The sequence below is a fragment of the Carassius gibelio genome, chromosome A12, assembly GCF_023724105.1.
Source record: "Carassius gibelio isolate Cgi1373 ecotype wild population from Czech Republic chromosome A12, carGib1.2-hapl.c, whole genome shotgun sequence".
In the NCBI taxonomy this organism is placed as follows: domain Eukaryota; kingdom Metazoa; phylum Chordata; class Actinopteri; order Cypriniformes; family Cyprinidae; genus Carassius; species Carassius gibelio.
In genome coordinates, this window is record NC_068382.1 from 17299629 (window position 1) to 17311433 (window position 11805).

The 11805-nt window shown below is 36.7% G+C and overlaps 1 protein-coding gene across 4 annotated transcripts; it reads right to left on the reverse strand.

Moving 5' to 3' along the window:
• Window positions 1–4: 4 nt before the first annotated feature.
• Window positions 5–11189, reverse strand: LOC128025338 (oxysterol-binding protein-related protein 6-like). 4 transcript variants are annotated; one of them, XM_052611588.1, is made up of 24 exons: window positions 11085–11189; window positions 10910–11009; window positions 9086–9298; window positions 8622–8765; window positions 8480–8533; window positions 8279–8392; window positions 7620–7775; window positions 7293–7395; window positions 7069–7187; window positions 6900–6986; window positions 6577–6600; window positions 5876–6026; window positions 5618–5748; window positions 4767–4859; window positions 4386–4551; window positions 3730–4016; window positions 2997–3134; window positions 2848–2911; window positions 2679–2757; window positions 2445–2589; window positions 2189–2339; window positions 1350–1476; window positions 1100–1222; window positions 5–1022 (listed from the first exon to the last, which is right to left on the reverse strand). In XM_052611588.1, exons 3-24 carry the CDS (start codon window positions 9215–9217, stop codon window positions 914–916), a joined length of 2697 nt encoding a protein of 898 aa, XP_052467548.1. In that variant the 5' UTR covers window positions 9218–9298; window positions 10910–11009; window positions 11085–11189; the 3' UTR covers window positions 5–913. The 4 variants fall into 4 exon arrangements, with proteins under 4 accessions (XP_052467548.1, XP_052467547.1, XP_052467549.1 ...); XM_052611587.1 differs by having other exon boundaries at window positions 10910–11157; XM_052611589.1 differs by lacking the exon at window positions 6577–6600 and having other exon boundaries at window positions 10910–11157.
• Between the last annotated feature and the right edge of the window lie 616 nt (window positions 11190–11805).

Sequence of the window (11805 nt, forward strand, 5' to 3'; positions counted from 1 at the left end):
CAAATTCTTTTTTTTCTATTCTTTAATATTGTACATAATATTGAATTGTTTATTGCTGTTTTAAATAACTATACAAGTCACGATTATTATGTGAACATTTGTACACAATGATTTTTATCATCCAGGCCTACACAGAATGGTTGTTTCTGATGTCACATTTTATATAGGGTTTAAACTGTGAGCTTAATTCATACTTAAATGCCAATAAATATAACATTATTGTCTAAAATCAAAATATGATATTTGGTTCATAAAAAAAAGATGTGCAATGTAAAAGTGCTTTGGGCACATTTCAGAAACCTCCTTCAGTAAAAAGTCATAGAAGGCCCAAATTAGAGATAATTAATTTACTGCTCAATCCTGATTAGGATGAGATATGGCTTTGCAAGAGAAATAATGGTCCTTTTATAAACTTAACGTTAACGGAAGAAAAAGTTATGAGGTAACGTACCTCTGAATATTACATATTATCAAATAATCAATTTTCTTTATCCAGAGTCTTGTTGTTGCCATCAGCACATAAGTACTTAGAAAAAAATGAAAAGCAATTTAACATCATCCATAAAAATGTGTGTGTGCAATTGTTAAAACTAAACATCACCAGAACATTGCATACATCTTCTTTTACCTTTTGGCTTATATTTTATCCAAAGAGGAAGACAAGGTCAAACTGTCCACCAAGTTTCTGTGTCCTCAACCACGAAACAAATATAAATGTTCAAAATGAATCCCTCATCTTGCTGCTTGGTAAAAGCATCATCCTTGCTCAATGGATTCGGTTTAGTACAAAAGCCCTTGGCAATTTATCATTGCTCCCAAAAGCTCCAAGTTTGTACAGTCTTTCAAAAACTGTGTGCAAGCTGAATTTATCACAGGCATTAAGTGTCCACAGTGTTGCTCCAGTCTGCCTTCTTCACCATAATTCCAGGTTTTTAACATTGACAAACCCAGGATTCTCCCTAATCTTCCAATACGTTCCATTGTAAAGCCAAACTTCCCTTCCGGCAGCATCCAAAGTTTTCCTGTAAGATGAGATCATTTTAGCATTCCAACTATAATTCTTATGAATAAATCAGTTGTGGGATGGATGTCAGCTCACCTGAAAAAGCGAGGGATATGCTCCTCTCCTCTTTTGGCAAGAATCTTCCTCCTTTCTCTTTGATTTTCCTCCACTTCATCCTTCTTTTTATCGGTCTCCTCTATTTTTCCCTCCTCAAGAAGCCTAACAGCACCAACAGAGAGCAAACTTAAAACAGATGATCTAAATAAAGAAAAGTTTCATGGACTTTTTTTCATAGTTCTGGCTCCAATGTGAGTCTATTTCTCATTGTCTATTAGGAAGGTCTCACCTTTGGTCAGGGCGCAAGCGTGTATCTGTAAGGGGCAGCAAGGGCTTGAGGTCAGGGGTCAGCTCATTCATCTCGATTGCAAAGCTAGAGAAGCCATAGTAAAGCATGTAGTTCTTGGGCTGTGGATCTGTAAGGAAGCACAGACATTCTGACAACATCTGCCAACACAGAGATACATCTCTCAGCCACAAAATCAGAATGGACCCCATACAGACCCAATACATTCCTGGTCACACTTTATTTAAGGGTCCAATTCTCACTATTAACTAACCATTAACTATGACTTTTATTTACAATAACACAATGCTTGCATACATGTAATACATGATATTACATTTCAGAAAACCAGCAAATGCCACTGCGTGAGTTTTTACAACAAAACGGCTGAGGGAGCGATGAAAAATTTGACATCTTTTACTGTTCCAAACAACATAATCTATACCTCAATATTTGTTTCCTTATTTGGAAAGTTATAGAAATCAAAAAAAAAATGTGTTTGTTATAGAGGCAAATTGAGATAAAAAAAAATATTATATTTGTTGTGGTTTCTGTTCAACACTATAGAAGTTTACACAACTACTGATGACTTCAACCACCTAAATATGTGAAGACAGTACATGGCAAAATTAAAAATAGTTATTACATAATGCTGACCAATATCCAAATAGGCATTTAGCATTTTCTAATCCAATGCATTAGTTCTGGATAATTCCCAATGGATAAAATCAATTCTGTTTCATGCAGAAATCAAAAGTCATTTGGGATTGCAAACAGCGTTTCAGGTTGACTTGAAATACGACGACAATATTCAATAAAATAGAGGAAAGATGACTACTCACTTGGCTTCCAGATGCACTGTGGATTTGGAAGGGTGTCACAAAAGATCCCTTCATGCCAAAATCCACCGAAACGATGGACGACATTACCAGACTCATCAAGAACTTGACCCTGAACTTCGTTTTTGGAACCATCTGAACCCCAATAACGTGACTGAGAGAGGGGGGAAACATTTTCCGCATTTGTACAAAGACTTCATCTATATGTACTCAAAATGAATCAAATGACAACAAAATTTGCAATCAAAACTGAACACACCTTCACAAATGTGATCTTACAAGTACAGACCGAGCTTTTCAAGTTGCGAATAATGACCTCGCCGTAGTGCTCGAGGTATCGCTGCTGACTGAGGACATTGTGGATGCACGTCACCACTTTGTTCCATTCATAGTGGTCCCCGTATCTACAAGTAAGGTTTATCAAAGAGCAAAGTTTAGAATTTTTCTTAAACATTGGAATTCAAATTCAGCTGATACCAAAACAGATACTTGCTTTTTTAGAGTCACATTCACCATCCCTGTTGGCATGATCTCCAAAGATTTGCCCCAGAACTTGTTCTTCCATCTCTGGTCTGCTCTCAGCATGTAAGATAAAAAAAAATTATGAGATTCAAATTCAAACATACAGTTCATAATGAGACCACGCAGACTTTAAAACTTACCCTGCCAGAAGTTGAAATTGTCTGATTCTGCATGACACGCAGATATTGGTGGATGATGGGAAACCTGATGGCAAACACAAAACCACACAGTAAACAACTGCTTGACAGCAAACGTATCTGATGTATGATCAGATGTGATTATTAATTACCTGTTCACTAATGTAACGGAAGCCTCTGTCCTCTCTGATACACTCAAATGTCTCTCCCAGAACTGGATTAAAAGGTTTGTAGCGGTTGCGATACTGAGCCGTGGCATAGCCAGATATGGCAAAAGCAGCAATATAAACCTTTACAGAGACGAGAAAAAAAAAAATACATTTCCAACCTTTTTTTAAAGAAATATACAATACAATAAATAAATAAATGGGATTATAATAAATGCTATTCTATTGAACTTTCTATTCATCAAAGAACAAATGTTTTCAACATAACAAGAAGATTGTTTGAATGTTTTTTTTTTTTGTTGTTTTGTTTTTGTTTTTTTGCATCAAATCAATATATTAGAATAATTACTGGAGTAATGATTGCTGAAAATGCAGTTGTGCCAAAATTACATTTTTAAATATATTAAAATAGAAAATTATTATATTATTCTATTTGACAGTATATGAAATGAAATTTAAATTTTTTTTTCAGTAAATTGCAATAATAATTTACAATTGTACTGTTTTATTTTTATAAAAAAATAAAAGTAGCCTTGGTGAGCACAAGTGATTTCTTTCAAAAACATAAAAAAATCTTACCAGTCCCAATGTTTTGAATGGTGGTATATATATACAGAAGTAGTCATAATTTATTATTTCATTTATTCTCTTCTAAATGAATTACTCCTTTTGTGATAATTCAGACATATGCAGTTTTGCTGAAGTCTGTAACTATTACCATCCTCTGGTAGGGGTCATCGGTATGATTGGCAGTGTCCAGTAGGTCCGAATATTCCAGCTCCTCACAGAGTCTCTGCAGCAGGCACACAGGCTCATTCAGAGCTGCTGGCATGGAGACACGGGACAGATCCTTGCCTATGTTGTTGTAGAGGATAGTCATCAATCCTACATGGCTGTTGTCAGGGCAAACTGCAGGCAACGTAGTACGACGTCCAGTGTTCTTTATGGTGTTCAGCTTTGGTGGTGCCTTTGAAAGGCTGGCGCGGTACTTGCGTGAAGCCATTGCTGATGAGTTCATAAGGAAAAGTAAAAAAATACAGTGTATTAGATTACATGAACAAAAGTAGGCTACAGTTCAAAAATTTGGGGTCGATATTTTTTATACAAGTTTTTGAAAGAAGTCTCCTAGTTTGCATGAATTTGGTGCTTAAGAAACATTTCCTCTTAATATCAGTTAAAAACAGTTGTGGAAACTGTGATACATTTTTTCAGCATTGCAAAAGAACACCCTTTGAAATGGACATATTTCATATTTCTTTACTACCATTTTTGCTGAAAGTAATTCCTAAAAAAAAACTTTGAAAACTTGAACCCAAACTTTTGAATAGTAGCATATATATGGACATCTAAACACCACATTTAATTTTCACTAACCATAAGCCTCATCAGGCTCTGAATTACTGGATCCGTCACTTAGACCGGACTCATCGGACATCTCAGAAGAGCTTGCACACATAAGCTCATCACATGCGTCAAAATACTCTGCAGCTGAGTCAGCCACCGATGGCGCACGGAAAGAAAAACTACGGCCTGACCCGGACTGAGTGAAACAGAGACAGACATGTAGTCAGAAAATGTGAGCATGATTGCATCATACTGCTATAAAGAGAAAACTATGAGAGGATTAGAGCCTGTTAGCCTATGAAGTAGGTGAAACCCATCCACCTGTAAACAGAATAAAGAAGGGTGGAGGAGGGAAAGAAAGAGACAAAAATAGGAACAGGCTGAGTAGGTTCTGGGTAGACAGTGACACACCTTCCTTTGTAGCACAGTATGGAAGGACTCTTCTGAGGAAACGGAGGACACCGAGAGATTGTGGATTTTGGTGTGACGGGACTTAACATCTAACTGAAGATACACATATACACACACATACATCTATGCAGTAAAACATAACATGTAATATGCATTGAAAATAAACTATTAACTCAGTAGTTCTCAACCTTTTTGTCTCTAAGGCCACTCATTGTCCACAACAATATTCAAAGGCCCTATGACTTCTCCAGTTGTTTGATAATTCGCCCAAAAATGAAAATCAGCCTCAAGTGGATCCAAATCTTTTCCGAGTTTCTTTTTTTAGTCAGACATAAAGATATTTTGAAGAATGTGGGTAAACAGTTGTTGGTCTCCACTGACTTCCATAGTATGGAAAGAAAAATACTTGTTAATGGGGACCAGTAACTGTTTGATTACCAACATTCTTCCAAATACCCTCTTTTGAGTTCAACAGAAAAATTTAACTCATACAGGTTTGGAACAACTAGAGGGCAACTTAACAACTTAATTTTTCAATGAACCTTTAAAATAAGAAAGATCTTGATTTAAAGTGGTTTAATTTGTAATTATTTATTAACTTATTTTAATGCTTGTTTTGTCTTATTTCAAATCATTTCAAGTCTTTTTTAGAAGTTTGTTGAAACCCCTGGTTGAGAACAACTGTATTAAAGCATTTACTAGAAAGGGTGTTTGCTTTATGGTATAGAGCTTTTAGCTTCTTTAATAACAATATAACATAAAATAAATCTATTCTTTGCAAGCATGCAGATAATTTTAAGGCAATAGTGAAGCACTATAGTAAAGTAATACAGTAAGTAAGTCCTTGTGACCTCAGCCAGGCTGCAGAGGTTGTTGATCTGGGCAGAGGTGGTCTGCTGAAGCTCCCTGCTGGACCAGGCTTCCTGCAGCCTTTGGCGCTCCTGAGCTAGAGTCTCATGTGCCGTACGCAGAGAGGCATGGACTATACGGAAGAAGACACAGTGCTGACCTTCAACATTATACAGTACATCTAATACAGCAAATAAGCATTCACTGGGTTTAAATTTCAACTATGAAATCATTAAGGTGTTACTCTTATCCATTTATACCTTTCAAGGACATGGAGCAGATGTCTTGGTGGAGTTTCTTGTTTTCTGATGAGGTGGGGGTTGATGGGGTCGCCTGGGTGGAGACATAATCGGGGATGGACGAGACGGAGGTTCCAAGATGAGAAGAACTGTTCAGGTGGCTTGATGATAACTGCATTAGAAAAGTAGGTAGATAAGAAGTAGGAGTTATTGTTATCTAATCAGAGATGCATTCAACTGATTAAAAGTGAGAGTAAAGATATTTATAGGGTCAAAAATAATTTATATTTCAACTAAATGCTATTCTTTTGAGCTTTCTATATATCAAAGAGTACTGAAAACAAAGCATCACTGTTTCTTGAGAACCAAATCAGCATGTAAAAATGCTTGCCGAAGGATCATGTGACATTAAAGACTGAAGTAAAAATTCTGCCTTACCATCACAGAAATAAATATATTTTTTAAAATATTAAAATAGAAAACAGTTGTTTTTAATTGCAATGATTCTTAACAATGGTACAGGTTTAACTGTTTTTTTGTTGTTGTTGTTGAAGTTTTTTATCAAATAAATTCAGCCTTTGTGAGAATAAGAGACTTCCCAAGCCCTAACTTGAGTGAAAAAATTGAACAGGACCACCACATGGTGTAAAACATTTGATACTCGGTACAATGTGTCGAAAGCATCAAGGAATTTACAATCATTGTGTCTTGTGTTGACTTACCGATTTAGTAATCCCACGAAACGGCTTGATGTAAAAAAAGGAGTTGACTAAATTACTGGGGGTTTTGAAATTCTAATGCTTACTACACATTAGCACAACAGAAATGCCTGACTACAGTATTCAAAGCTAAAATAAAAATACATCTTTGGGATGAAACTGCACATGAATATGGAATCATTTCCATAATATCTTCCAAACCTTTGTGGAAAACATGAAACAATCCCAATGGCAGGGCAACCCCTGAGGGGGAAAAATGTGATTGCTCCCAAGGCTTTATCTAAGACATCCTAAAGTCAAAGAGAGTGTAAACTCAGCAGCCTCACCATTCCAAGAGCCTCAACTCGAGACAGAGTGCGAGAATGACCCCAAATTTTGCCAGTCTTCTTCTTGGGCTTGTCAAGGAGAAGATTCTATGGGTCAAACACATGTGTGAGCGCTTACTTGAAAGTCATTATAGTAAAGGCCTGTCTTAAGCCTGCTCCTTTTACTAACTTGCATGCTGATGATCCTCTGAAGGTCTCCGTTATTGACCATTTGGCCCGACTCTAGAGAGTGCAACTTTTGGACCAGCTGTTGCAGCTCAGTCAACTCCATTTGACAACGGGTGAGCTCTATAAACAACACCAAGGTGCGTTTTTTTATTTTATTTTTTTATCTTTGACTACTTATGCATCCTTTTGTTACAGTTTTACTAGTATTTTAAAAAACCACTGTACCTTGAGCACAGATGTCAGGTTCTTGGGTCTGTAGCCAAGCTGACACTTTCCCATTGATGGCGGGATTGACACACGGCAGAGGTTCACCGACATAAGACGTGCCCTAGAATTGTTCAAAAGACATTCATTTGCAATTTCCATCAGACAAACACATAATTAACTCACCGTAGCATGCATTAGTGTGCATTTACAGATAAAATTACAATCTGGGACTAGCCCAAGTCTAATCACTAATTCTTCTTGTTCTTAAGCTGTGAGGACACATTCACCTAATCCCTGGTGATTTAGAGGGCTACAGGAAGTCAATGTAGGAACCATTTTACTCACCATGTCCTGCATGGGACTGTTTTTGGGAGATAAATGACTGGCATGGGACAGGGCCTGGAGGAAGCCATTGTGAACGTTCGCAGCCTTGTTCTTCTTATACATCCTGTGGGCACTCAGCTTGGTGACCCATTTGTAATATAAATCTGGAGTCTTGGCCTAATTAGAACAGTAAATTAGGTTCAGCTGACATTTTTGACAGTAATTTTATTTGGTTTATTATTTGATAAATAAATATCATAATCCACCGGATGATGGTTTAAAGAAAACAGTCACAGAAAAAAAAATAAGATTTAAACTCAGAATTGTGAGATATATGATTGCAATTAAGGAAAAGATTTTTATTGCAACTTTTTTACTTACAATTCTTTTACATCTGCAATTCAGTTCTCTGTATCTCACAATTCTGACTTTTTTTTCTCAGAATTCTGAGTTTCCATCTTGCAATTATATTTTCTTACAATTACAAGTTTCCATCTTGCAATTCTGAATCTATAGCTCACGAAATTGCAAAAAAAAAAATTGGAATTGTGAGATATAAACGCAAAGTCACAGTTCCCTTTTATTTAATTCTTACCTTATCCAAGCTTCCATATAATCATATCTTTAAAACAAAAATTAATCAGTTCCATTCACTCATTGCAAACAATACAATGACTTACTTTCATGTGATACAGGATGTCTCCAGCATCCAGATCTATTCGTCTTGCTTTTTTGTTTACTGACATAACTGCGAGACTGACATCCAGTGCACCGTGCATTTTCCCTTTGGAAAACTGTTGGAAAAGTAAATCCCTCATTGTTAAGAGTCTGGATCCAAAATCTACAGTTGGTGGTAAAGAAAGAATTATTTGCATACTTACATCATGTTGGTTTTTTGAATATCGTAGGATACCATTATCCAAGACAAAGTATCTCTGTAAAAAAGTATAACTTTAAATCTCTTTGGATTTTCACAGTTCTATGTTTGTACCAACAACTACCTATTTTTTTTTTTCCTCATACCTTATGCCACCCTTTAAGAGGCCTCTTTCTCCTCTTCATCAAGTAGCCTTCACAGATTCCTGGAGTATTCACATCCTGCATGTTTTCAGCAGTGAGGTTCAAATCCGCTGGAAAGACATCCATTACTTCCCAGTCTTTAATGTTCTATTAGGAACATAGGGAAAAGGCAATTACAGTTCAAATACAACAGGGCGTATCCCATTTAAAATGTGTCACATATAACCCTTATAAACAAAATGCAACTGTTGAGCTCGGTAAGACACATAAATTCTTTGGTTTGGCCTTCACATTATCTTATGGGACATTTGTCAGGTGTTGGGCAACAGGTTTCAAACATCCAAAGGCAGAACTCTTTATGCTAGCTTTACACCTATGCACTTCTAAGGAAAATATTTAGGTGTGTCCAAATATCAGTTGAAGAAACCAGAGTTTGAGTGCATTCATGACAAGCAGATGGTACAAACCAGCCGTGAGTGACGTGAGGATGCTGTGCTGCTGCTCCTGGAATGAGTGGGCTTATGCCAGCTGCTAGACACCCTCTCCGCACCACTCGTCTGTGATTGGACCTGGTCCACCGAAGACCCGTGGTAGTCCATTTTGAAAATGTCCTCTTGTGCACTTATTAGCCGAGATTGGTGTGAATATACACTCTGCTAGAGACTCCTTCTCATTGTTCACTAAGGAACGATATGTCGGCAAAGCAAAGATCATTTATTGGTTATTCAGACAAGCACATGTTAATTGTATACTATATTATGCAACAAGGTTAGGAAAACTATCTGCCATATTGTTGATAACAGTGGTTGCCTTTGTATTTCAGAGCTAGCTTTGTGAATGTTTTGTACAATAAATGCCATAAAAAGCCAAGGCCGAAACACAGTCATAGCAAAAGTAACTAGCACAGTGACAGTAAACAAAAACAGAAGCAATACAGTGTCCAGAATCTAATTCAGTTATCTAACAGTAGGGACCTGCCTTAACTAACACTTCCTGGGCAGGACTTTAACTTCTGCCCTTTACCAGATCACATTGGTTCATCATCTCATGAACACCTTTCAAATGGCTTAATATGAAACACGAGCATAATGCAAAGCAAAGAAACCAAAATAATACACTCATATTTACATAATCTAAATGATGCAAAAACCAAGGAACACCTTTATTGCTGTACTTTATAGCCACACATACTGAAAGATTATCGAACAAATCCTTTTTCTACATATAAGCTGAATGGAATGTCATCAGAGGGAGTGTGACAGAAACCAAACATGTTTTCTAGAATCTCCTGCTGTCTTGACAACACTGACAAGCTCATACATGCCCATTAAACTAGAATGAGGGCAAATTAGATATTTTGTAAACCGCTTAATTTGCAGTTGACTAATGAACTATTTGATTACATAATTAGTAAAAGTATTTGGAATTATTCAGTCATTACCAAAGCTGATCACTGTTGATATGCAAGTTTTTAATTATTTTAGATATGGAAGACAGAATGTGCACTGTAGCACATGCATATGGCTAGTAACCTAACAAAGGTAACGATCCCTATGGGAGAAGCTTAGCGTCATTATGATAATTGGCTTTGAATGTCCCTTTTTAGCAGCCCTTAGCTTGAATAGCTTTTCACCACCGTGAGCATGCTGATAGGTCACAGTAAATATGGTGTATAGCATCAGGAAAACAATGTGACGTACACGTTTGAATAATCATAATAACATAAAAAGTTCATAAGTTTAGAGTCCTTCAGTTTATTTAATTGTAGATTTCACCGTAAATTATATGAACTGAACATGATTTTAAGAGGTATAATAATTGTTAAACAGGTTTGGTGAAATGCTTTGTGTGAAGCATCATCAAGTGTGTTGAGAAACTAAATAGTGACTTGTTCTTTGTAACCAAGTCAGAGCAAACATATAAAATGACATAAATGATGAACTCAAAACTGAAAACTGTATGTGTAGCCTGAAACTCTTACAAATCACTACAAGATCACATGCCGCCAATGTCAATAAATTATTGTCAATCTAAGACATTTAGCTCTTGGATTTGATTTAAAACTGTCACGCTTGAACAATTTAAAACATTTCATAGTTATAGTCAATTTGGGCTTGTGTTTAAGAATTACTTCTCCAGTTAGGTTCACTGTGCACTTAATAAAGGCTGTTTTTGATACATATCCACTGTTTCCAAACAGTAAATATATTAATCCACTTCAAACATACTTCTACTGCTACCAGCATTTAAAACCACAATGTTTCTTTAAGTATTGTAGCTCAAGGTCTTACCTGAGGTTCCTGCTCTTGGCCAGCGTGTGGTGTATCTCTGAGTGACTCCCTCCAAGCACCTGAGTTTCATGTTGCCCCATTTGTACAACCATGCGTCACTCTACTCACACAACATGAAACCAGTTCAACCACTTTCTACTAAAAATGAAAGAATGCAGATATTCCATGTGCATACCAGAACGATATATGGCAGACAGCTCCCAACTATCCTCCCCGGTGACTGAACATCCTCCAAATCCACCCAAGGCTGCAGCCAAATCATTATCCGCATTACTGTCTTAAAAGCTGTTGGAATTACAGACATGTAGGTGGAACTTCACTGACAGCCAGCCATTCAAATGCATTAAATCTGAAACTATTGAGTTGCTCTGCCATGACCTGTTCACTGAGACGGGATAACCTCCTAATGTACTCATTTTCAAGTGGGTAACCCCCTATTGGTTCATGTATTACCAAACACAGAGAACATTTGTTTTATTTATAGTGAGGTTTGAAAATTGACAAATTACCTTTGAGATCACACATAATTGCAAAACTGGCCTAAAATGAGGGTGAAGTGGTTTCAAAATATGAAGAACTGAGAAACTTCTATACTGAACTCAGTTATAAGCATAAAGGACTAACTGACCTAGATTAACATGAAGTAATCCAGAGATTACCACTAATCAGGATCCGTGACCACTAGCTAGTGTTTATTTTAGCAGCACAAATAAATTTTTCTAATGGCTTTTTTAAATCAGTTTAAACACACTTCCATTTGTTTAAATATGCAAAAGGTCATAAATCAGGGTCTCCAGCCCTGCTCCTGGAGAGCTACCGTCCTGCAGAGTTTAACTCCAGCCCTATTTAAACACCATAACCAGCTAATCAAGGAGTTCAGGGTTACCTGAAAATTA

Excerpts from the sequence above, each read along its gene's own strand:
- LOC128025338 (XM_052611588.1), bottom strand. The coding sequence starts at position 9,217 with ATGGACTACCACGGGTCTTCGGTGGACCAGGTCCAATCACAGACGAGT. Across the intron at positions 8,766-9,085 it reads CCTCACGTCACTCACGGCTG|AACATTAAAGACTGGGAAGT; the intron begins GTTTGTACCATC and ends TGTTCCTAATAG. Across the intron at positions 2,590-2,678 it reads GTGAATGTGACTCTAAAAAA|ATACGGGGACCACTATGAAT; the intron begins GCAAGTATCTGT and ends CCTTACTTGTAG.